General features: G+C 38.8%; 1 protein-coding gene across 1 annotated transcript in view; it reads left to right on the top strand.

Annotated features, from left to right (window-relative positions):
• The window catches only part of TNNI3K (TNNI3 interacting kinase), a 351,856-nt gene that overhangs the window by 215,069 nt on the left and 109,181 nt on the right, over positions 1 to 27,606 (top strand). Inside the window, exons 18-20 of the mRNA XM_070367853.1 lie at positions 8,452 to 8,504; positions 8,982 to 9,034; positions 14,216 to 14,348. Of these exons, the coding sequence (XP_070223954.1) occupies positions 8,452 to 8,504; positions 8,982 to 9,034; positions 14,216 to 14,348 (239 nt within the window). The remainder of the gene's footprint in view (positions 1 to 8,451; positions 8,505 to 8,981; positions 9,035 to 14,215; positions 14,349 to 27,606) is intronic.

Below are 27,606 nucleotides of genomic sequence, written 5' to 3'. Positions count from 1 at the left end.
CATCAATCAATTATAAAGTCCTTGAAGATGGAATCTATAATGTGCATCACTTAGCATCTCTCATAGTGTCCTTTTTTAAAAACAATATATACTTATTATTTTACATTTGTGGAAGTCAGAGGATCAAAATCAGTTTTACTGGGCTAACCTCAAAAAATCATCAGAGACAGTACCTTCTGCAGCCTCTAGTAGAGAGATTGATTTCCTGGCTTCTTTCCACTTCCAGAAGTTGTGACAGTCATTGGCTTCTGAATGGTTTACTTTGCTTTTTGTCTCCATCATCACTTTGCTGTATGACTGCTAAATCAGTCCAATGTTTGCATATATTTATATGGTTTGATCTCTCTTTGCTGAAAAACCCAAGCAAATGCAACCATTATTACTTGAAAGCCACTGGAGAAATAAGAAAAGAAGAACTAAATCTTAATAACCTTGAGTTATTCTTCTTTTTATGTTTTGTCATTATTCTTCTCTTAAAGTTCAGGTCATCAAAAACGTGGTGCTTAAAAGGCTGAGGTTTCTAAGGCAAAGTCAAGTTAGCAGCGTTCATATAACTTTGCTATTGAATTTGTGTTACCCTAAAATTAAATTAGTTATATAAGATTTTGACTTAAAATATAGATATAGGAAAAACCCCTCTTGGGAATGTCCTACAAACTTAACAAAAAATGTTTAAAAAGTTTTTAGAGTATAGTTGATTTATAATGTTGTGTTAATTTCAGGTATACAGCAAAATGGTTCAGTTATTGGTATACATATATTCACTCCTAGGTTCTTTTCCCATTGCAGACTACTGTGTAGAGTTCCCTGTACTATACAGTAGGTTCTTATTAGTTATCTATTTTATATAGAGTAGTGTATATATGTCAACCCCAATCTCTCATTTTTGTCCCTCCCTGCTCCTTACCCCTGTTAACCATAAGTGTGTTTGAGTAAGCTCCGGGTGATGGACAGGGAAGCCTGGTGTACTGCAGTCCCTGGGATCACAGAGTCGGACATGACTGAGAGACTGAACTGAACAGAACTGAACTCTATTTCTGTTTTGTAGATAAGTTCATTTGTACCTTTTGTTAGATTCCACATATAAGCAATATCATACAATATTTGTCTCACTATGTCTGACTTATTTCACTCAGTATGACAATCTCTAGGTCCATCCATGTTGCTGCAAACAGCTTTATTTCATTCTTTTTATAACTGAGTGATATTTTCCATTGTATATATTTACATATCTTTATCCATTCTGCTGTTCATGGACATCTAGGTTGCTTCCATGTCCTGGCTACTGTAAATAGTGCTACAATGAACATTGAGGTGCATGTATCTTTTCTGTGGTACATGCATGGTTTTCTCTGGATATATGCCTTGGAGTGGGGTTGCTGGATCATATGATGGCTCTATTTTTAGGTTTTTAAGGAACCTCTATAGTGTTCTTCATAGTGTCTGTACCAATTTACATTCCCACCAACAGTGTGTCTTGATAATGTGAAGAAAGTAAATACCATGCTTTGGGGGAAGGTCCATAATATGAAACATAAAATTCACTGTCACTTACCATTTGCCAGAAACTTTTCTAAAATCTGAGATGCTGGCCTCAGTGAACTGGGTTCAGTATCTTCACTGCCCCTGTGATGGTGCAGTTGCTCAGTCACGTCTGACTCTTTGCAACCCCATGGACTGTAGCCCACCAGGTTCCTCTGTCCATGGAATTTTCCAGGCAAGAATACTGGAGAGAGTTGCCATTTCCTACTCCAGGGAATCTTCCCAACCTAGAGATCAAACCATGTCTCTCGCATCTCCTGCATTGACAGGGGGATTCTTTACCACTGTGCCACCTGGGAATCCTCACTGCCCCAAGCTACTTATATAACATCTGTCGATATACTTAGACTCTCTGGGCTTCACTTCTGAAGCTAAGAGGGTTAAACTAGGTTAGTTCTAGTTTATCTTCCAATCTTACAAGTATATCAAATTTAAATATTAATAAGGTGATGACTGATATTCAATAAGATCAAAATACCTCACAAAACATAGTCCACTGGAGAAGGAAATGGTAAACTACTTCAGCATTCTTGCCTTGAGAACCCCATGAACAGTATGAAAAGACAAAAAGATTATGACACAGAAAGATTAACTCCGCAGGTCACTAGGTGCCCAATATGCTACTGGAGGTCAGCGGAGAAATAGTTCCAGAAGGATGAAGAGGCTGAGACAAAGTGGAAACAAGACCCCATTTTGGATGTGTCTGGTGGTGAAAAAAAAGTTAGATGCTGTAAATAACAATATTTCATAGGAACCTGGAATGTTAGATCCATGAATCAAGACAAATTGGAAGTGATCAAACAGGAGATGGCGAGAATAAACATAGACACTTTAGGAATCAGTGAACTAAAATGGACCAGAATGGGTGAATTTAATTCAGATGACCATTATATCTACTACTTTGGGCAAGAATCCCTTAGAAGAAATGGGGTAGCCCTTATAATCAACAGAAGAGTCTGAAATGCAGTAGTTGGGTGCAGTCTCAAAATGACAGAGTAATCTCTGTTCATTTCCAAGGCAAAACATTCATTATCACAGTAATTCAAGTCTATGCCCCAACCACTAATGCTACATAACCTGGCATTGAACAGTTCTCTGAAGACCTACAAGACCTTCTAGAACTAATAAAAAAAAAAAAAAAAATGTCCTTTTCATCATAGCAGACTGGAATGCAAAAGTAGGAAATCAAGATATACTGGGAGTAACAGGCAAGTTTGGCCTTGGAGTACAAAATGAAGCAGGGCGAACGCTAACAGAGTTGTGCCAAGTTATACTGGTCATAGCAAATACCCTCTTCCAACAGCACAAGAGATGGCTCTACAAATGCACATCACCAGATGGTCAATACTGAAATCAGATTTATTATATTCTTTGCAGCTAAAGATGGAGAAGCTCTATATGTCAGCAAAAACAAGACCCGGAGCTGACTGTGGCTCAGATCATGAACTCCTTTTACCAAATTCAGACTTAAATTGAAGAAAGTAGGGAGAACCACTAGGCAGTTAAGTCTGATCTAAATCAAATCCCTTACAATTATATAGTGGACGTGACAAATAGATTCAAGGGATTAGATCTGATAGACAGAATGCCTGAAAAACTATTGACAGAGGTTCATGACATTGTATAGGAGGCAGTGCTGAAGAACATCCCCAAAGTAAAAAAAAAAAAAAAAAAAAAAAAAGCTGTCTGAGGATGCCGTACTAATAGCTGAAAAAAGAAGAGAAGCAAAAGAGAAAAGATATACCTATATGAATGCAGAGTTCCAAATAATAGCAAGGAGAAATAAGAAAGCCTTCCTCGGTGATCAATGCAAAGAAATAGAGGAAAACAACAGAATGGGAAAGACTAGAGATCTCTTCAAGAAAATTAGAAATACCAAAGGAACATTTCATGCAAAGATGGGCACAATAATGGACAGAAATGGTATGGACCTAACAGGAGCAGAAAATATTAAGATGAGGTGGCAAGAATACATGGAAGAACTATACAAAAAAGATCTTCATGACTCAGATAATCACGATGGTGTGATCACTCACCTAAAGCCAGACATCCTGGAACGTGAATTCACATAGACCTTAGGAAGCATCACTACAAACAAAGCTAGTGGAGTTGATTGAATTCCAGCTGAGCTGTTTCAAGACCTAAAAGATGACACTGTTAAAATGCTGTACTCAACTGCCAGCAAATATGGAAAACTCAGCAGTGGCCACAGGACTGGAAAACCTCAGTTTTCATTCCAAACTCAAAGAAGGGAAATATCAAAGAATGTTCAAACTACTGCACGATTGCACTCACTTAACATGCTAGCAAAGTAATGCTCAAAATGCTCCAAGCCAGGCTTCAATGATACATAAACCAAGAACTTCCAGATGTTCAAGCAGGATTTAGAAAAGACAGTGGAATCAGAGATCAAACTGCCAACATCCGTTGGATCATCGAAAAAGCAAGAGAGTTACAGAAAAACATCTACTTCTGCTTAATTGACTACACCAAAGCCTTTGACTATGTGGATCACAACTAACTGTGGATAATTCTTAAAGAGATGGGAATACCAGACCATCTTACCTGTCTCCTGAGAAATATGCATGTCAAGAAGCAACAGTTAGAACTGCACATGGAACAATGGCCCAGTTGAAATTGGAAATGAAGTATGTCAAGGCTGTTTATTGTCACCCAGCTTATTTAACTTATATGCAGACTACATCATACAAAATTCTGGGCTGAATGAAGCACAAGCTGGAATCAAGATCACTGGGAGAAATATCAATAACCTCAGATATGCAGATGACACCACCCTTATGGCAGAAAGTGAAGAGGAATTAAATAGCCTTTTGTATGGTGAAAGAGGAGAGTGAAAAAGCTGGCTTAAAACTCAACACTCAAAAAACTAAGATCATGGCATCTGGTCCCATCACTTCATGGCAAACAGATAGGGAAACAGTGGAAACAGTGGCAGACTTTATTTTCTTGGGTTCCACAATCACTGCAGATGGTGACTGCAACCATGAAATTAAAAGACACTTGCTCCTTGAAAGAAAAGTTATGAGCAACCTAGACAGCATATTAAAAAGCAGAGACATTACTTTGCCAACTAAGGTCTATATGGTCAAAGCTGTGGTTTTTCCAGTATCATATATGAATGTGACAGTTGAACCATATAGAAGGCTGAGCACCAAAGAATTGCTGCTTTTGAACTGTGGTGTTAGAGAAGACTCCTGAGAGTCCCTTGGACTGCAAGGAGATCCAATCAGTCCATCCTAAAGGAAACCAGTCCTGAATATTCATTGGAAGCACTGATGCTGACGCTGAAACTCCAATACTTTGGCCACCTGATGAGAAGAACTGACTCATTGGAAAAGACCCTGATGCTGGGAAAGATTGAATGCAGAAGGAGAAGGGGATGAAAGAGGATGAGATGGTTGGATGGCATCACTGACTCAATGGACATGAGTTTAAGCAAGCTCCAGGAGATGGTGAAGGACAGGGAAGCCAGGCATGCTGCAGTCCATGGAGTCACAAAGAGTGAGACAATCTGCGTGACTGAACAGCAACCGTACAGTTGTGCTCGTTTCACCTGCTAGTAAGAATATGCTCAAAATCCTTCAAGTTAGGCTTCAGCAGTATGTGAACCAGGAACTTTCCGATGTACAAGCTGGGTGTAGAAAAGGCAGAGGAAATGGAGATCAAATTGCCAACATCCGTTGGATTATAGAAAAATAGACAATTCCAGAAAAATATCTACTCTGCTTCATTGATTACACTAAATCCTTTTACTGTTTGGATCACAGCAATCTGTGGAAAAGTCTTAAATAGATGGGAATACCAGACCACATTACCTGTCTCCTGAGAAATCTGTATGCAGGATAAGAAGCAACACTTAGAACTGGACATGAAACAGTGGACTATTTCAAAATCCTAAAAGGAGTACATCAAGGCTATATATTGTCACCCTGCTTATTTCACTTATATGCATCATTTCATTGGACATGCTGGGCTGGAAGACTCACAAGCTGGAATAAAGATTTCTGGGAGAAATATCAACCACCTCAGTTATTTAGACATTACCACTCTAATGGCAAAAAAAAAAAAAAAAAGAAGAAGAAGAAGAGGAACCAAAGAAACTCTCGATGAGGGTTAAAGAGGAGAGTGGAAAAGCTGACTTAAAGCTCAACATTCAAAAAATGAAAATTGTGGCATCCTGTTCCAGCATTTCATAGAAAATAGATGGGGAAAAGTGGAAACAATGAGAGATTTTCTTTTCTTAGGCTCCAAAATCACTGCAGATGTGATTGTAGCCACAAAATTGAAAGATGCTTGCTCCTTTGAAGAAAACCTATGACAAACCTAGACAGCATACTAAAAAGCAGAGACATAACTTTGTCAACAAAGATCTGTATAGTCAAAGCTATGGTTTTTCCAGTAGCCATGTATAGATATGAGTGTTGGACCATGAAGAAGACTGAGCACGGAAGAATTGATGCTTTTGAATTGTGCTGGAGAAGACTCTTGAGAAGCCTGTGGCCGTCAAGGAGATCAAACCAGTCAATCCTAAAGCAAAGAAACCCTGAATATTAACTGGAAGGTCTGATGCTGAAGCTGAAGCTCTAGTACTTTGGCCACCTGATTCAAGGAACCAACCCATTACAAAAGACTCTGATGCTGAGAAAGATTGAGGGGAGGGGGGAGAGGGGAGACAGCAGATGAGATGGTTGGATGGCATCACCAACTCAGTGGACATGAGTTTGAGCAAACTCCAGGAAATAGTGAAGGTCAATGAAGCCTGGCGTGCTGCAGGTAATGAGGTCACAAAGAGTCAGACACAACTTAGTGTCTAAACAACCACAATTCAATAAGTACTTGCTTATTAACTAATGTGATCTTTACGCTACCAAACTTGTGACTTTTTATTTTAAGTTTATTTGTTTAAAAAACATTTATGAGTATAATCAAATGTGATAAGGAGTGTAAGCAGTGTGCCCAAAATAAGCACATGCTAAAAATGCTGTAGTTACAACTATCAGCATGATCCCTGTATCCTCAGACATCCTGCCCCTCATACCACGAGGAACAGGGCAGCCCAGTGATCAAATTCATTTGTTTCTTTTGCTGTTGTTTAGTCACTTCAGCTGTGTCTGATTCTTTGCAACCCCATAGACTGTACCCCATCAGGCTCCTCTGTCTATGGGGTTTTCCAGGCAAGAATACTAGAATGGGTAGGCATTTCCTTCTCCAGGGGATCTTCCCAACCCAGGGATTGAACCTGTGTATACTGCATTGCAGATGGATTCTTTACTACTGAGCCATCAGGGAAGCCATTTCTTTTGCTTGAAGAGTAAAATTATGCTAAACTATCCCAATTCCAGTTACCTGGCATTATCATCCTTATTTTTAGTAACATAAATAATTTAGAAGAAATTTAAACACGCGAATGAATAAACAAAATATGCCCAAGGCTTCTCATGGACAGAGGAGCTTGGTGGATTACCATCCATAGGATTGCAGAGTCTAACACAGCTGAAGTGACTTAACAGGCCTGCACACACAACATCCAAAATTTTAAGCTGTTGCCTCAAGGACCGTGATTTTGAAACAGGTGAAGATTAAGTAGGGTTTCTGTCAGCCTTTTCTGGTGTTCAACTAGGGCAACTTCATTTATATATCTGTTATTTGTATTGAGAATATGCTGCTATTTTGATAACCATAGTTCTACATTATTAATTTGAATTAAAATTAAATTAATGGATAGGATACTATACATATAATCATTTAATTCAATTGGTAATTCATGTTTAGCATGTTTTAATGATATCTATGGACTGTGACCCTCATTATCTTTTGATAGATTAAGGGACTGTGGTATAATAACACACCTAAATCCTTCAAGTAATCTAGTGGTACAGCATTTTTGATTCATTCTTCTTTTTGTCCTTGAACTTCCAGAGAGCTCCTGATACTGGAGAGTTTTTTATCATGACAGTGTCATTCTCACTGACTATATTAATTGGTAATTTACAGTTAAAGATAACATCTCAGGGGGCTTTTCATTTTGACATCCTCTTACTTCTCTGTTCCCAGGTGGCACAGTGATAAAAAATCTGTCTGCCAATGCAAGAAACACAGGAAACAAGGGTTCTATCCCTGAGTCAAGAAGATCCCCTGGAGAAGGAGATATTCTTGCCTAGAAAATCCACTCCAATATTCTTGCCTAGAAAATCCCATGAATAGAGGAGCCTGGCAGGCTACAGTCCAGTCCAGGAGGTCACAGAGAGTTGTCCTTGAAAAGGACAGCCTTGTTCTAGCTTGAATTCTAGTTTGGAAAGGAGACTTTGAAGACCTTTCTATGTTTTCCTCTCCAAGAGCTTAAAAAGTGCTTTAGCTGGCCTCATTTCACAGGCCTTAAAAACACTTTTTTTTCTAGGATACCAGCTAGAACATATTGACCAAGACATTTTCCATACAGAGTCCTTTTCCTATATTCATGTCAGGTCCTCCCTTGAACTCCCCTTGTACCTAGAGTTCTGGCAAACTTGTTCCCTTGCTCTGACTCTGATATGCTCACAGATACCTTTTACTACTGCCTGTAACCAAATTTTGTTAGCAACTGAACTTCAAAGAGCTGAAAAACTTATCTTCAGCTAATGGGTCTTTGACAAGTTTAGAAGGTATGACTAAAGTAAAATACTTTGAATACTTTCAAAGTCAGAGATAAGATGATCACATTATATAAACATTCCTTTCAGATTAGTAAACTAAGAAAATCAGAGTCACTAACCTGAGATGTCTGTTAACTTTTGGGGAGTTGTTTAACTTCTGGGGTAAACAAAAGATGATTGTCATCTCTTCCTTGAGAGACCATTCAAACTGAAAATAGTAAACTTTACTCAAAATCTACTTTTTATTTTTTTACAGTCACAATATTCTTCTCTATGAGGATGGGCATGCAGTGGTGGCAGATTTCGGAGGTGAGATTTCAATGAATAATGCATCCCTAGTGACATCAGTTTCTTTCTTCCTTCCTCATCGGTGGAGATATTATATGATAAACCTGAAAATGGTTATCACCCCGACAGCTATATTTCTCTAAATTATTCACATTTCAAGTTGTCATGGAGGGGTACTGGGAAGTTTTCAATTAGCAAGAGGGAGGTGACATGTGTGTGCCTGTGTCTGATTCATGTCGTTGTATGGCAGAAACCAACACAATATTGTAAAGCAATTATCCTCCAATTAAAAACAAATGAATTTTTAAATTTTTCAATTAATTTTAAAAGTATGTCATTTCTTTTCAGTTTTTCCTCTTTTATATCCTCAGCTAAAAAAATGGAAGTAAAAATTTAAATGAGACAGGTTTCCTTGGGGTTTCAAACTTTTGGCTATAATCTTTGACCTTGGTTTTAAAATATTTCCTTTGACATGAATTTGTTTTCTCTTTTCCCCAGAATCAAGATTTCTGCAGTCTCTGGATGAAGACAACATGACAAAACAACCTGGGGTTTGTTGCGGCTCACGTTCCCTATAATTATGAAACAATTAGAATGTGTAAACTCAGCATGAGAGAAAAGGAGATGAAAGCAGCTTTAACTGGAAGAAATGTCATTGTCCCAGAGGCAGGATAATGTTTTATGTTTTTATTTTTAGTAAGCCCCCAAAAGAACTATTTCAAGGCTCTGTTAGAGAAATAGATTAGATATATATTTGAAAAATGTTACAGAAAAAGTAACAGAATTTGTTTCAAATCTAATTGAAAAGTACATGGCGGGCATGGATAATTGACTTTCATGTTTAGATCTCCTTATTAAGTGGTAGAGTTAAAATTTAATAGGTAACCATAAAATCCATAGTTTACCTGCATCTATTAACAATTTATAGTTTTCCATTTTAACATTGTAAGGCGATAGGTGATACAGTCAAGCATTAATGTTTAAGAAAAATATAAATTATAACATCTGAAGCAAACATAAATTGTACTCAAAATGTCTGCATTTAGATTCATTATCTGCTTTTCCCTCTCACCTCCCCATGAAGGAGTGTACGTCTCTTTCTGACTTAGCTGTGTTATTTAATTACCCAAGCTTGGGCTAATTTCTGTTCCTTCCTTTTCCTGCTTCTGCTTACACACTGCTCAATCACTTTTTATGTTTGTTTCTATTTCTTTTCTTTTTTAGTGCATCCCAAACTTTCATTTACCACTGCCTCAGTTCAGGTCTTCCCCTTCTCTTTTCTGGACCATTGTTCTAGGCTTTTAATTCCAGTCCTCTCCTCCAGTTCATTCTTTGCAACATCAGTCAAGTGTTGTGTTCTGACAATTCACTTCTTCCTGTAAATCGTCAATGATGCTTAAAATGTTGTGTGTGTGTGTGTGTGTGTGTGCACATTCAGTCCTGTCCAACTCTGCGACCACATGGACTATGGTCCACTATAGTCCACAGGCTCTTCTGTCCATGGAATTTTCCAGGCAAGAATACTGGAGTGGGTTGCCATTTCCTCCTCCAGGGAATCTTCCTGATCCAGGGATTAAACCCACTTCTCTTGCATCTCCTGCATTGGCAGGCAGATTCTTTACCTCTAGCACCACCTGGGAAGCATTAAAATGTTATAACACTCTCCCCCTAGTCTGAACCCAAGACTCTTCTGTGACTTCATTTTCCACTAAACATTTTCTAAAGTCCCCAATGATTCCTGCAACATACATACAAGCCATCTGGCTATTCCCCAAATATTTTATTCACTTTCACAGATTTATGACTCTCCCAGGGTCATATTCTCTGCCTAAAAAACCTTTCATTACATCCCACCTCGAGAAAGTCTAATTATCTTGCATGGCCAAGAAAAGTTTACCCATTTTAAGTACCTTCCGTCCTGTAAACTGCCCCTTCCACCTCCTCCCCACACACTTTTCTGTCTGTGCTTTTGTAGCACTTTTTTCACACTGCTAGGTAGTACTCTTACTCGACAAACATTTATGAAGGGTCTACAATGTGCCAACATCCGCTGGATCATGGAAAAAGCAAGAGAGTTCCAGAAAAACATCTATTTCTGCTTTATTGACTAGGCAAGAGCCTTTGAGTGTGTGGATCACAATCAACTGTGGGAAATTCTGAAAGAGATGGGAATACCAGACCCCCTGACCTGCCTCTTAAGAAACCTGTATGCAGGTCAGGATGCAACAGTTAGAACTGGACATGGAACAACAGGCTGGTTCCAAATAGGAAAAGGAGTACGTCAAGGCTGTATATTGTCACCCTGCTTATTTAACTTATATGCAGAGTACATCATGAGAAACGCTGGACTGGAAGAAACACAAGCTGGAATCAAGATTGCCAGGAAAAATATCAATAACCTCAGATATGCAGATGACACCACCCTATGGCAGAAAGTGAAGAGGAACTCAAAAGCCTCTTGATGAAAGTGAAAGTGGAGAGTGAAAAAGTTGGCTTAAAGCTCAACATTCAGAAAACTAAGAGCATGGCATCTGGTCCCATTACTTCATGGGAAATAGATGGGGAAACAGTGTCAGACTTTATTTTTGGGGGCTCCAAAATCACTGCAGATGGTGATTGCAGCCATGAAATTAAAAGACGCTTACTCCTTGGAAGAAAAGTTATGTCCAACCTAGATAGCATATTCAAAAGCAGAGACATTACTTTGCCAACAAAGGTTCGTCTAGTCAAGGCTATGGTTTTTCCTGTGGTCATGTATGGATGTGAGAGTTGGACTGTGAAGAAGGCTGAGCACCGAAGAATTGATGCTTTTGAACTGTGGTGTTGGAGAAGACTCTTGAGAGTCCCTTGGACTGCAAGGAGATCCAACCAGTCCATTCTGAAGGAGATCAGCCCTGGGATTTCTTTGGAAGGACTGATGCTAAAGCTGAAACTCCAGTACTTTGGCCGCCTCATGCGAAGAGTTGACTTATTGGAAAAGACTCTGATGCTGGGAGGGATTGAGGGCAGGAGGAGAAGGGGACAACAGAGGATGAGATGGCTGGATGGCATCACTGACTCGATGGACGTGAGTCTGAGTGAACTCCGGGAGTTGGTGATGGACAGGGAGGCCTGGCGTGCTGTGATTCATGGGGTCGCAAAGAGTCGGACAGGACTGAGTGACTGAACTGAACTGAACTGAACTGACAATGCGTCAGGCATTGTACAAAGGGCCAAGAATACAAAATGTGAATAAAAGCTTGTCTTTGATCTCAAGTAGCTCATTTTGTAGTGGGAAAAACCATATGCAAGTAAGGGTGAAGGCAGTATGGACATTCAGTGATAGAGATGTGGCAAAGCCTCATGGGAGCTCAGGTAGAATTAACAGGAATAATCAATTCAAACAGAATGAACACATATGCAAAGGCACAGGGGAGGCAGAAACACCAGCTTTCCTTGGGGACTTTCAATAGCTTGGCATTGCTGGCATGCACTGTGTGAGAAGACAAAGTGAGAGACAAGTCAAAGAGGAAGGCAGGAACCACATCATGGATTAAGGATTAAGCATGCTGGTTTCCCCAGTTAAATTTCATTCATTCAACAGACATTTATGGAATACCTACTAAGTGTCAGACATTTTCAAGGACCTGGGACTATTACCATGAACAAAGCAAAATTCTTGTGTTTATGGGGCTAATATTTTCATGGAAGAAGATAAACATTGAACAAATTAGTAAAACATATATCAGGTGGTGATAAGTGTTATGAAGAAAAAAAACAAAGCAGAGCAGATGAATGAAAAGTGATAGGGGGTGTCATTTAGATGAGTGAAATAGAAAGATAGCCTTTGATAAGAGACCTATGTGGGAGTTATCCATAAGAGGAGAAGAGCAGTGTAGAAGACGGAACAGTAAGTGCAAAGGTCCTGCAGCAGGAGAGTCCTTTGTGTGTTCAAGGCCAGATTGACTGGAGTGGAGTAAGAAAGGAGAAGTATGGTAAGATATGAGAGAGGTGGAAGAGTGGGTCCTTTTATTGACAGGAAATACAGATCTTATCTGGCATCTTTGACATAGAGATAGCTAACACAATGGATGGACCTCAACCGTGGGTGCGCATTGAAATCACTTTGGAAACGTTTGTAAAAACATTCAACCTGAATCCAGCCCCCAGAAATTCTGATCTCCTTGTCCTAGGGCTCATCTTGAGTACATGTATCTTTTAAAAGTTTCCCCAGGAGATTCTGAAATGTAGCCAATGGAGACTCTGGTTAAATATTCATTCTTGTTGAATGAAATTGAATTGAATTTCTGCAAAGCAAGTAATATTCTTCTATCCTAGGAGTGGAGTCTTTAAGCACAGCCCTACTCAAGATTTATTTTGAAGGCTATTTTATTTCTTATTAGTTATGTGGCCTTGTATAAGTTTGCTAATTATTTCTATTACCCTCTGTTAAAAAAATGGGCATATTGTATGCTTACTCCTGCTGATGCAATGTTGTGACAAAACTCATAATCTGCTATATAATTGGAGGCTACTTGGAATGTGAAAGCTCATGTGGAAGGATTGCATATAAGCACCATAATCAAAATAAAGACATTCTTAGAAAGCTGCAATTATGCATGACTTCAAAATAATGTAGACACTTCAAAAGAATTATCAGCAGGCAGCACTACACACAGAATATCACCAAGAGTAATAAGAGAATACTAGTTTCTTTCAGGGGAAATACAAAGACAGAAGGTATTTGGCGAAGTTCATTGATATGATTATGAAGCCACGAGATTTTAGAGCTAGAAGGACCTGCGTCCTGTGTTACCCTTGAGGAATCTCAGGTCCAAGAAGCATAGGAGACTTTCTCAGAACCACCCAAATAGTTGATAGTAGGCCCAGGACTAGAATTTTCCTTCCCTACTTCTAGTATTCTTTTTCCTAAACCACACATAAACCAAATTTATGCAGTTGCATCCCATAATGGAAACTTATATTTAAAAATGAAAAAATATACAATTGCAAATAAAAAGAATGTAAATGATACCATCAAAACATGAGGGTAGAACTTTGTACGGAGAAACTTGTCATGCTTTATGGGCTTGCTTTCAGGAATATTGCACAAACAGCATTTAGAAATAACACCACTGGGCAAACAAAGGAGATATGACAGGCCTGATCCTGCCAGTGAGACACCTCCTTCACACGAATATTCTGGGCACTCCCCTGAGACCCTTTCTCTCCTCAGTCATCAGGGCACTGCTTATTGGTCTAATTTAGTGACTTCCTAAATTACAACCTGAAGCTCTAAAGGGGAGATGCTTCCCCCCAGAGTGCATGGTTCACACACAGGGAGGCATAGAGTTCTTGGATGAATCCATGGATGTTTTCAGATGTATTCAGAAGTTTTCAAGGCTTCCAAGGGAAAGATACTCAGAGATAAGCAAAACAGTACCACTGCTGTGCTCACCATTTTACTTGGCAATTAATATTGTTGCAGTATATTTGGAAGAATTATGGATTTCATGATCTTCCAATGATTAAAAAAACGTCCTTTGAAAAACTAAAAGGCAGCAGTAAACACCATTTCTGTGTAAAGGAGCCAGTTTATTATTGCACACATTGAGGGCAGTATTGATGTTATTTTATGTTTACATTTTTGAGAACATAGAATACTTAACGAATCCTCGCTAAGAAGAACACTGTCCTACAGTAGAAGAACTAAACACTTGGTCAGTGACTTGTGGATGTTTCTTGACCTGCAGAACCTCCGCTGGATGGCTCCTGAGGTGTTCACACAGTGTACACGCTACACGATCAAAGCCGACGTCTTCAGCTATGCTCTGTGTCTGTGGGAGCTTCTCACTGGAGAAATTCCCTTTGCTCATCTCAAGCCAGGTAAGCCATGCTGCAGTTAAGGTTTCTCTGAGGGAATTCCCTGGTGGTCCAGCGGTCAGGATTGTATGCTTTCACTGCCGAGGGCCCTACTTGGAGAATTAAGATCCCACAAGCTGCAGGGTGCAGCCAGGAAAAAAGAAAAGTTTCTCTGATTTCCAGAGTTCTCTGCATTTTCACAAATTCAAGAAACATCGTTCCCCCAAAATGACAGTTCTTGGTGGACTGGCAAGGTGAGAAGTAAAGAAACGGTCTCAAGGTATGTGCCCAATCCAGAAGACTTAATGGCCTATAACTATATGATTTTGGACATAGACACACAGAAGGGTAGGTATATTTTATTATTAAAGTTTAAGGTTTTGATTTATCTGTTGTTAATAAAAACAAGCAGATGACTAGGCCATGTGGAATGTGGGTACAAATCATGTAAATAATGCCACATTTACTTTTTGAGATTTGATTTAGAAGTGCCTTTTTGGTGTTCATATAAGGGTGAGCTGAAATTAGCAACACATAAAAATTATCTATCAGGTCTGCTTTCAGCTTCTCACCTTATACAAAGGAGAATGGCTTTTTCTAATTTTGTATTAAATACATATAGATGTATTTGAAAACTGGGACTTTGCGAGTGAGCCTATAATTTTGTTGTTGATTATATTTGATAATATACATTATACTCTGTGTAACTGCAGAAGATGGAAGTAGGGAATCTAATCACAGGGGAAAATGTACAAATATTTGCAGTAAATTTGATTTGCATTTCTCTCCATTTTATTTGCTCTGCTCTTTTTGTCTGGTCACACTGTTTACTTACTTGTATCCACCATGAGTCTAAAAACCCCTTGACTTTGCATCCCCAAAACTTACCATGATTCAAAAGTAGTTTTCAAATTAAATCATAAATAAATTTTATAATGAACTATAGTGTAAGCTCTTTAAGTGGTCACCCTATCAGAATATATCAGAAGTGAAATTAAAGTTACTCACTTGCATCCAAACTCTTTGCAACCCCATGGACTGCAGCCTGCCAGGCTCCTCTGTCCATGGGGATTCTCCAGGCAAGAATACTGGAGTGGGTTGCCATGCCCTCCCCCAGAGGATCTTCCCAACCCAGGGATCAAACCCAGGTCTCCCTTATTGCAGGCAGATTCTTTACTGTCTGAGCCACCAGGGAAGCACAAATACGTCAGAAGGATCAAGTCAAAAGGGATGTTAGGGAAAGACATACCTTACAAATGTGGATATTCACAGAAGTTCAAAGTCTTAACCAGGATCACAATATTTATTAGTACTCATGTGCAGAGCAATAGCCATATCTCATACTGTCTTCAAGATATTTTCCTCCTAATAACCATATGGTCTTTAATTATACTCTGCATACTGTCTAACCAAGAACTTTTCACAAATGATATGCTCTGTACATAATTGTCCTAACCTTTCTCTATATGCTTTCAGAGTTTTAAATGATGGGATCAGGCCCTTATTATAGTGTGGATAAGAGGACTCTATTTTGAACTGGACAAGAATTGCTGTTTATTTCTTGTTTGATCTGTTATCATTTCTCTACCTCTTAGAATATGACTTCTGGTAAGATTTATGAGTATATTAAAAAATCCACTGTAATTCTGGACATATTGTGGTATTTTTATCAGAGCTTCCCTTGTTCTTCCCTTGTGCTTCTCTTGGGCTTCTCTTGTGGCTCAACTGGTAAAGTATCTGCCTGCAATGTGGGAGACCTGAGTTTGATCCTGGGGTTGGGAAGATCCTCTGGAGAAGGGAAAGCCTACCTACTCCAGTATTCTGGCCTAGAGAATTCAATAGACTGTATAGTTCATAGGGTCGCAAAGAGTCTGACATAACTGAGCAACTTTCACTTCACATGTCTCCCTTCTTCTTATCTCCTGTATCAATCAGTTCACCTCTTCCTGTGCATTTTACATCCTAAGAACATCTTAGATTTATCCACTACTTATCATCATCTTCCACCATCCTAGCTCAAGCCACCATCTTCATCATTTAAATTATTGCAATTGTCATTTTAAAAAATTATGTTTAATTTATATAGTATAAATTGAGATATAACTTATATCTCAACTTATACTATAAGTTATAGTATAGTAAATGTTACCATTTTAGGCTAATAATTCAAGGAGTTTTAACAACTATATACAGCTATATAATCACAACGACAATCATGATAAACAGGAGTTTCAATACTTCAAAAGTTCCCCCATGCCTCTTTGGAATCAATTCACCTTTCATACCTCCAGCCCCTAGCAACCACTGATCTGAATTATGTCCCTGTAAGTTTGCCTTTTCCAGATGGCAAATAAATGGAGTCATGTTAGTACATTTATCAGTATTTATTCTTTCACATTCCTGTGTAATATTCCATTGTGTTGATGTGTGTGTATGTATGTGTGATCCAGACAGTCACAGGCTTCAGAACAGTCAATGAAACAGAAGTAGATATTTTTTCTGGAATTCCCTTGCATTCTCTATGATGCAACGAATGTAGGTAATTTGATCTCTGGTTTCTCTAGCTTTTCTAAACCCAGCTTATACATCTGAAAATTTTCAGTACATGTACTATTGAAGCCTAGCTTGAAGGATTTTGAGCATTACCTTACTAGCATGCAAAATGAGTGCAATTGCCCAGTAGTTTGAACATTCTTTGCATTGCCATTCTTTGGTATTGGAATGACCCTGTGATCACTCCCGAATTTTGCCAAATATGCTGGCATATTGAGTGCAGTACTTTAAAAGCATCATCCTTTAGGATTTGAAATAACTCAGCTGGAATTCCATCACCTCTACTAGCTTTGTTTGTAGTAATGCTTCCTATGGCCGTCTTGACTTCACACTCCAGGATGTCTGGCTCTAGGTGAGTGACCACACCATCATGGTTATCTAGGTCATTAAGCCCTTTTTTGTACAGTTCTTCTCTGTATTCTTGCCACCTCTTCATAATGTCTTCTACTTCTGTTAGGTCCTTACTGTTTCTGTCCTTTATCAAGCCCATCCTCACATGAAAATTTCCCTTGATATCTCCAATTTTCGTGAAGACATCTCTGGTCTTTCCCATTCTATTGTTTTTCCCTACTTCTTTGCATTTTTCATTGAAAAAAAAAGCCTTCTTATCTCTCCTTGCTATTCTCTGCAACTCTGCATTCAGTTGAGTATATCTTTCCCTTTCTCCCTTGCTTTTCACTTCTTTCTTTCCTCAGCTATTTGAGAGCCTCCTCAGACAACCACTTTGCCTTCTTGAATTTCTTTCTCTTTAGGATGATTTTGGTCACTGACTCCTATACAATGTTATGAATCTCTGTCCATAGTTGTTCAGGCACTCTGTCTATCAGATCTAATCCCTTGAATCTATTTAACACTTCCACTGTGTAATCTTAAGGGATTTGATTTAGGTCATACCTGAATGGTACAGTGGTTTCCCTACTTTCTTCAAATTTGTAATAAGGAGCTCAGGATCTGAGCCACAGTTTCAGCTCCAGGTCTTGTTTTTGCTGACTGTATAGAGCTTCTTCATCTTCAGCTGCAAAGAATATAATCAATCTGATTTCAGTATGGACCATTTGGTGAGAAATGCCCAGCTGGATGAATAACAAGCTGGAATCAAGATTGCTGGGAGGAGTATCAATAACTTCAGATACACAGATGATACCACCCTAATGGTAGAAAGTGAAGAGGGACTGAAGAGCCTCTTGCTGAAGGTGAAAGAGGACAATGAATAAGCTGACTTAAAACTCAGCATTCAAAAAACTAAGATCATGACATCTGGTCCCATCACTTCATGGCAAATAGATGGGGAAAAAATGGAAACAGTAACAGACTGTTTTCTTGGGCTGCAAAATCACTGTAGACAGTGATTGCAGCCATGAAATTAAAAGACACTTTCTCCTGAGAAGAAAAGTTATAACAAATCTAGACAGCATATTTAAAAGCAGAGATATCACTTTGCCCACAAAGGTCCATATAGTCAAAGCTATGGTTTTTCCAGTAGTCATGTACAGATGTGAGAGTTGGACCATAAAGAAAGCTGAGCACTAAAGAATTAATGCTTTCGACTGTGGTGCTGGAGAAGACTCTTGAGAGTCCCTTGGACAGCAAGGAGATCAAACCAGTCAATCCTAAAGGAAATCAACCCTGAATATTAATTGAAAGGACTGATGCTGAAGCTGAAGCTTCACTACTTTGGCCCCCTAATGCAAAGATCTGACTCATTGGAAAAAACCCTGATGCTGGGAAAGATTGAGGGCAAGGGGGAAAAGGAGGTATAGAGGATGAGATGGTTGGATGGCATCATCAACTCAACGGACATGAGTCTGAAGAAACTCCAGGAAAGAGTGAAGGACAGGGAAGCCTGGTGTGCTGTAGTCCATGGGGTCGCTCAGTCAGGCACGACTGAGTGACTGAACAACAACAACAATGTGTAAAGTCGTCTCTTGTGTTGTTGAAAAATGTGTTTGCTATGATCGGTGTGTTCTCTTGACAAAACTCTGTTAGCCTTTGGCCTGCTTTATTTTGTACTCCAAGACCAAACTTGCCTGTTACTTGAGGTATCTCTTGACTTCCTACTTTTTCATTCCAATCTCCTATGATGAAAAGGACATCTTTTTTTTTTTTTTGGTGTTAGTTCTAGAACGTCTTGTCAGTCTTCATAGAACTGGTCAACTTCAGCTTCTTTGACATCAGTGATTGATGCACAGGTTTGGATTACTGTATATTGAATGGTTTGCCTTGGAAGTGAACCAAGATCAATCTGTTTTGTGATTGGACCCAAGTACTGCATGTCTTGTTAACTATGAGGGCTACTTCATTTCTTCTCAGGGATTCTTGCCTACAGTAGTAGATATAATAGTCATCTGAATTAAATTCACCCATCCCCATCCATTTTAGTTCTCTGATTGCTACAGTGCGTTGTTCACTCTTGCCGTCTCCTGCTTCACACCTCGAGTTTACCTTGATTCATGGACCTAACATTCCAAGTTCCTATGTAATATTGTTCTTTACAGCATCGGATTTTACTTTCACCACTAGACACATCCACAACTGAGCATCCTTTCTGCTTTGGTGCAGGCCTTCATTCCTTCTGGAGCTATTAGTAATTGCCCTTCATTCTTCCCCAGTAGCATATTGGATACCTTCTGACCTGGAAGGTTCATCTTCCAGTGTCGTGCTTTTTGCCTTTTCATACCATTCATGTTCATGGGGTTCTCGCAGCAAGAATACTGGAGTGGCTTGCCATTCCCTCTTCCAGTGGACCATGCTTTGTCAGAACTCTCCACTATGACCCGTCCATTTCAGGTGGCTCTGCATGGCATGGCTCATAGCTTTATTGAACTATGAAAGCTCTTTCATCACAAGGCTGTGATCTATGAAGACATGTGTTGATGTACCTTGGTTTTATTTGTCCATTCCCAAGTTGATGATCATCTGAGTTATTCTCAGTTTGGTGATATTATGAGTGTAATTACCAAAACCATTTAGGTTTTTGTGTGTTTGTTTTAATTACTCTTGGACAAATATATATAATAATTACTAGATATTACAGTAAGATTTTTTCCAAAGCATCTGTACCAGTATGCCTTGTATGAGAAGTGTATGAGAATTTCAGTTGATACACATCCTTGCCAGCACTCTTTTTATTGTCCACTTAAAATAAATTATTAACAATTTGAGTAGGTATATTATGGTAAATAGTTATGGTATTATTTTATATTTCTCTAATGACTAATAATATTGATAATTTTGTGTGTTTATCTGCTGTTCATATCTCTTTCTTTGGTAAATTATTTGTTTAAATTATCTTATATACTAATAAGAGTATTTAGATTCTAGGTAGACTCTTTCATCTGCTATGTATTTTGCAAATAGTTTCCTATAGTCTGTGACTTGCTTCTTCATAATCTAACCAATGCCTTTCAAACAGCAGAAGTTTTTTTTTTAATTTCAGTGAAATTTACCTTATCAAACTTATATTTTTATGTATCCTATCTAAAATATTCTTGCTACACTCACGATCACAAATATTTCCTCCTGTGTTTACTTATAGGAACCTTATAGGTTTAGGTTTTATATTTATAAGATCTACTAGAATTACTTTTTAATGGTATAAGGTAAGAGTTGAATTTGTATTCTTTGTTAATTTTTTTTAATATGGATACCCATTTTTTTAGCATGATTTATTTAAAACACTTCCTTTATCTATTAAGTTATTTTGGTACTGTTATCAAAAATTAATTGACCACACATATAGATTCTATTCTGTTCCATCAATACAAGGCTTCCTATGCCAATATCACACTATATTGATAAGTTATAGTGAATCTAGAAATCACATAATGCGAATCCTCCAACTTTGCTCTTCTTTGTTAAAATTGCTTTTGCTATTGTAAAGTTTTTGTTTTTCCATATAAATTTTAGAACCAGCTTGTCTATTTCTACAAAAAAAATGTTGCTGGTATTTTGATTGAATTGCAGTGAATCTGTAGAGCAATTCGGGAAGAACTGACAACTTACACATATTGAATCTTCCAATTGATAAACAGTATATCCCTCCCTTCATTTAGGTCTTTGATTTCTGTCATCAGTGTGTTTGTAGTTTTCATCACAGAAACCTTACACATATTTTTTTAGAATTATTTCTATGTATTTTGTGTTTCTTGATGCTATTTTAAAGGTTTATTAATTGCAATGAATAATGATTTTTGTAAATATAGAGATATAATTAATTTTTAACAACCTAGTGCCCTATAAATTTGCTAAGTTTACTTATCAGTTCAAGTAGCTTTCCTATACATTTTTGGGGATTTTAAACATAGATGATTATGTCATCTCAGAATAAAGAATATTTTACTTATTTCTTTCAAATATGTGTATTTTTCATATATTTTCTTGCCTTCTCACACAGGCAAGGGTCTCTGGTACAATACTGAATAGAATTAGTGAAGATATACCCTATCTTCATCTAAAGTTTTACCCACCACCACCTTAGTTCCAAGTGCCATCTTTATCACTTTATTGCAATAGCTCTTTGCCCATTCTCTCTTTGTTCTTCTCTTCCTCCCCAATCTCTACACATCCACTACAATGATATTTTAAGAATATAAATGTGACTATGTTCATTTCAGTTCAGTCGCTCAGTCATGTCCGACTCTTTGTGACCCCATGAATTGCAGCACGCCAGGCCTCCCTGTCCATCACCAACTCCCGGAGTTTACCCAAACTCATCAGCCAAAGATGGAGAAGCTCTATACAGTCAGCAAAAACAAGACCAGAAGCTGACTGTGGCTCAGACCATGAACTCCTTATTGCCAAATTCAGACTTAAATAGAAGAAAGTAGGGAAAACCACTAGACCATTCAGGTATGACCTAAATCAAATCCCTTATGATTATACAGTGGAAGTGAGAAATAGATTTAAGGGCCTAGATCTGATAGAGTGCCTGATGAACTATGGACTGAGGTTCGTGACATTGTACAGGAGACAGGGATCAAGACCATTCCCATAGAAAAGAATTGCAAAAAAGCAAAATGGCTGTCTGGGGAGGCCTTACAAATAGCTGTGAAAAGAAGAGAAGTGAAAAGCAAAGTAGAAAAGGAAAGATATAAACATCTGAATGCAGAGTTCCAAAGAACAGCAAGAAGAGATAAAAATGCCTTCATCAGCGATCAATGCAAAGAAATAGAGGAAAACAACAGAATGGGAAAGACTAAGGATCTCTTCAAGAAAATCAGAGATACCAAAGGAACATTTCATGCAAAGATGAGCTCGATAAAGAACAGAAATGGTATGGACCGAACAGAAGCAGAAGATATTAAGAAGAGATGGCAAGAATACACAGAGGAGCTGTACAAAAAAGATCTTCACGACCCAGATAATCACGATGGTGTGATCACTGACCTAGAGCCAGACATCCTGGAATGTGAAGTCAAGTGGGCCTTAGAAAGCATCACTACGAACAAAGCTAGTGGAGGTGATGGAATTCCAGTTGAGCTATTCCAAATCCTGAAAGATGATGCTGTGAAAGTGCTGCACTCAATATGCCAGCAAATTTGGAAAACTCAGCAGTGGCCACAGGACTGGAAAAGGTCAGTTTTCATTCCAATCCCAAAGAAAGGCAATGCCAAAGAATGCTCAAACTACCACACAATTGCACTCATCTCACACGCTAGTAAAGTAATGCTCAAAATTCTCCAAGCCAGGCTCCAGCAATATGTGAACCATGAACTTCCTGATGTTCAAGCTGGTTTTAGAAAAGGCAGAGGAACCAGAGATCAAATTGCCAACATCTGCTGGATCATGGAAAAAGCAAGAGAGTTCCAGAAAAACATCTATTTCTGCTTTATTGACTATGCCAAAGCCTTTGACTGTGTGGATCACAATATACTGTGGAAAATTCTTCAAGAGATGGGAATACCAGAAAACTTGATCTGCCTCTTGAGAAATTTGTATGCAGGTCAGGAAGCAACAGTTAGAACTGGACATGGAACAACAGACTGGTTCCAAATAGGAAAAGGAGTTCGTCAAGGCTGTATATTGTCACCCTGTTTATTTAACTTATATGCAGAGTACATCATGAGAAATGCTGGACTGGAAGAAACACAAGCTGGAATCAAGATTGCCGGGAGAATTATCAATAACCTCAGATATGCAGATGACACCACCTTTATGGCAGAAAGTGAAGAGGAACTCAAAAGCCTCTTGATGAAAGTGAAAGTGGAGAGTGAAAAAGTTGGCTTAAAGCTCAACATTCAGAAAACAAAGATCATGGCATCCAGTCCCACCACTTCATGGGAAATAGATGGGGAAACAGTGGAAACAGTGTCAGACTTTATTTTTCTGGGCTCCAAAATCACTACAGATGGTGACTGCAGCCATGAAATTAAAAGACGCTTACTCCTTGGAAGGAAGGTTATGACCAACCTAGATAGCATATTCAAAAGCAGAGACATTACTTTGCCAACAAAGGTTCGTCTAGTCAAGGCTATGGTTTTTCCTGTGGTCATGTATGGATGTGAGAGTTGGACTGTGAAGAAGGCTGAGCGCCAAAGAATTGATGGTTTTGAACTGTGGTGTTGAAGAAGACTCTTGAGAGTTCCTTGGACTGCAAGGAGATCCAACCAGTCCATTCTGAAGGAGATCAGCCCTGGGATTTCTTTGGAAGGAACGATGCTGAAGCTGAAACTCCAGTACTTTGGCCACCTCTTGCGAAGAGTTGACTCATTGGAAAAGACTCTGATGCTGGGAGGGATTGGGGGCAGGAGGAGAAGGGGACAACAGAGGATGAGATGGCTGGATGGCATCACTGACTCGATGGACGTGAGTCTAAGTGAACTCCGGGAGACGGTAATGGACAGGGAGGCCTGGCGTGCTGCGATTCATGGGGTCGCAAAGAGTCGGACATGACTGAGGGACTGATCTGATCTGATGTCCATCGAGTCAGTGATGCCATCCAACCATCTCAGCCTCTGTAGTCCCCTTCCCCTCTGCCCCCAATCAGGGTCTTTTCCAGTGAGTCAACGTGACTATGTTACCATTGCTTAAAATCATCCTATGGTTTCCCTTGTTCTTTGGAATAAATCTTAAAATTCTTAATATGTCCTGCAACACTCTACATGATTCAGGACCTCTGACCTTGCTCATAATATTTCACTTCTGTGCTCCAGCCACTCAAACCTTCTTTTGCTTTCTTGAATGTGTTGCATTTCATCTGGCCTCTAGTATCTTTCACAAGCTCAGTTTCTTCAGTAAATGCAATTAACGATGACTCCACAGAGATTACTCTGAGGATCAAATGAGATGATTCTATGACTGAATTTTATAAACTGAAATCTCTCTGCAACTGTAAGATAAAAGATAAGGGAAAATTGTAATGCAGGGTCAAGGCTTGCTATGATTCTGGGCTTAAGTAGAATTATCATTCATCAGGAGACCATATAAAAACATTAAAATCATCCTTGACTTTTCTCTTTCCTTCTTTCTTTCCTTTTTCCTTCCTTCCATCTTTCTTTCCTTCCTTCCTTATTTACTTTTGTTTTTCACTTGTTTTCTTATTTTTCAATCCTTCTTTCTAAATATCTTTCAAATATATCCACTTACCTCCCTGTCCATGGCTACTTCCTTATTTCACAAGTAGAATTCTGCAGAGTATCTTAACTGTCTTAAATGTCTCCAGTTTTGTTTACCATCTTCTTTTCACCAATTTCCATACTATAACTAGATATAGCTTTCTAAACACTCAAATTTGATCATCTAGCTCCCCTTATTTAGTCTTCAATATGTTCTTCTGTTCTTAAGATTAAAAAAAAAAACATTTTAAAAACAATCTATTGGTATACAGGAGTGCCAGTGATCATGGCAGGGATAGCAATGCCAGCTATTAAAGCAATTCCTATGGGAGCAATGACAAATGTGCTTAGCTTCCATGATATTTTCGTCTTTAGGCTCCAGGGTTTCTTCCTCCCAAAAGTACATCCTGATGGACTAAAGGAAAAAATTACAATGTAAAGTAACTGCTGCAAAACATCACAGTAAGAGTTAAAATAAAATTAGAGAGAAAAGCTAAAAAAAAAAAAGAGTTTACTATACAGTCCATGGAATTCTCCAGGCTAGAATACTGGAGTGGGTAGCCATTCCCTTCTCCAGGGGATGTTTCCAACCCAGGGATCAAACCCAGGTGTCTCACATTGCAGGCAGATTCTTTACCAGCTGAGCCACCCGGGAAGCCCAAGAATACTGGATTGGGTAGCCTATCCCTTCTCCAGTGGATCTTCCCAACCCAGGAATCAACCCAGGGTCTCCTGCATTGCAGGTGGGTTCTTTACCAGATGAACCCTCAGGGAAGCCCTAGATATAGCTTTCTAGACACCCGAATTTGATCATCTAGCTCCCCTTACTTAAAGTCTTCAATATGTTCCTTTGTTCTTAAGATTAAAAAAAATTCTTAAAACAATCTAAAAGCCCCTATGGTTAGGCTTCTTCTTGCCTCTCCAGGCCCAATGCCTCCCACTTGCAGCCTCTCTATGCTCGGTCACAATGAACTGTTTCCTTTTCCCAACATGACACATTTCCTCTCACTTCCATGTCCCTGCACACGGGAGTTGTTTGTCAGACACACTCCTCCCCACTTTTCATCATACTAACTCCAATTTACTGTTAGGTTTTAGTTTAAATATTACTTCTTCCAAAAATAGCCTCCTGAATTCTTCAATATTCAGTTAAGTGCAGTCTCTTCCATGCCCTAGGTTGTCATTTATTATCATATTTATCATATTTTACTTATATATTTTTGCAATGTTCTCTACTCTTTTACCCTTTGCTAATTATAAAATGAATATTTCAAAAAGATAAAGATTCCCTCTCTCATGGGCCCTCAGAAATATTTACTGTTTTTGGAGGGAGAATATTATATAATAAAACAGAAGTCTCACCAAAGATAACTTGAATCCAATATCTCATATATTAGAATATATAGTACTTTATTGGAAAGAAGAGTTTGTTTATGATAGATGCTGAATTTTTTAAAGTTAGACAGTTACCATGCATCAAGAACTGAGACTGTTAATATCATTGCAGTGGTTAGGCAGTCTAGCAAATGTTCAGCAATAAATTATGTGAAGGATCAGATTCAATATAAGCTGCATATTAGCCATTTACAATGAGGAACAAATCCATGACTACAGTGTGGGACAGCATTATCAATTATGGGAACAGCAACATTACACATGGCTCATCCTTCTGGATTTAACAGAATCCTACTTCCTGGGAGGAATATATAAATAGAATGCAAATATTAGCACTGACTACAAGTGATACAAGTGATGAGTGTGCCTTTAGAAGAATTTGAAGCTAGAGTTTGTTTTACACAAAATATATTCAAATTAACCTTATAATCTCAGGTTCAGAAAAAACTGAAAAAGCCATCACATCTAGCATCCCACGATCAAATGCCCACATGATCAGGGGAAGCAAGTAAAAGCTTGATGCAGGCCAGTGTGATGGACAGGAAATCACAAGCTCTGACTCAAGGGGACAGCTGCTACCTAGCTGCAGCCAAACAGTGCCTGGAAAGAAACATAGGGATGCCTGCTCACTGTTGCCATATCAACTAACTTCTGTGTGCTTCTTCAGAAATCTAAAGATTTTTAAACATTGGCAATTAACTCAATTTTTTAGAAAATATTTTTCAGGCTAAAGAGACTTGGCATAAGTGTAAAAGCATGAGTCTTGTAATCTTACTCAAAGCTGCTTAAACAAGCTATACTTGAGTACTTCAGTGTCTTTATTTTTTAAATGGGGATAATAGTAAGACCTGCCTCAAAGGGTTGAAATGATGGCTGGTAATAATAAGCACTCAATAAATATTATCTTAAGTCATCATTAAGTACTACTCTGGCCAGAAACTGTGCTAAAGTAAGAGGGAAGACAAAGAGGAAAACAGCATTGCTTAGGACCTTGTAGTGTAGAGGGAGCATGAGAAAAAGAACAATCAGCAGAGTATATCCCAACTGGAGGGAATCAGAGAGTGCAAAGAATGCTCCCTGGAGGGCTCTCCTGCCCAGAATGGTGGTGCAATAGGATATCAGGGAAGGATTCTTAGACAGATGATACTGAACTGCATATTTAAAAGATGAGTATTATTTAATAGGTAAATAATGGGGAGATGGAAAAAGTATCCTGGCAGAAGGTAGCCTGGCTAGGATGCAGGGGCATCTTTCGGGAGGGATGAATCAGAGCATATAAGGGAATCAGCAGCAAAAGACATGCCCTAAACAAAAAGCTAGAGCTTCAGGGTAAAGAGCCTTTGTCAATAGTGGAAGTCACTGCAGGATTTTAAGCAGGGCAGTGGTACAACTCTGTTGTCTTAGAATGTTCCCTCTTGCTGCAAAACAGAGGGTAGATTGGAGAAGTTTGAAAAAGAAGCAAGGAAACCAGGTAATCCAGAAGAGAATGTATCAAATCTTAACTAAGATTTCACTAGTGAAGAGAAAGGAGAGGCTGGTTTTGAGATTTTTAACAGGACTCGCCGACGGATTGAGGTGAGAGCACGAAGGAGAAGGAGAAGTCCTGGACTGCCTCTGAGCCTCTGACTTAGCCAGCTGGAAGATGATGGACACAGGAAGAGAGCAGATCTCTGACAGAAATGATGAGATGGGAGGGAGGAGGAGCCAAGCTATGAAGCCAAGCAGAGAAGAATCAGGCAAGATGAAAAAGAAGCTGGTATGACCTGGCAAAGAAGACCTGT

Source organism: Bos mutus, chromosome 3 (genome assembly GCF_027580195.1).
Source record: "Bos mutus isolate GX-2022 chromosome 3, NWIPB_WYAK_1.1, whole genome shotgun sequence".
Lineage (NCBI taxonomy): Eukaryota > Metazoa > Chordata > Mammalia > Artiodactyla > Bovidae > Bos > Bos mutus.
This window is presented reverse-complemented; position numbering and strand designations above follow the sequence as displayed.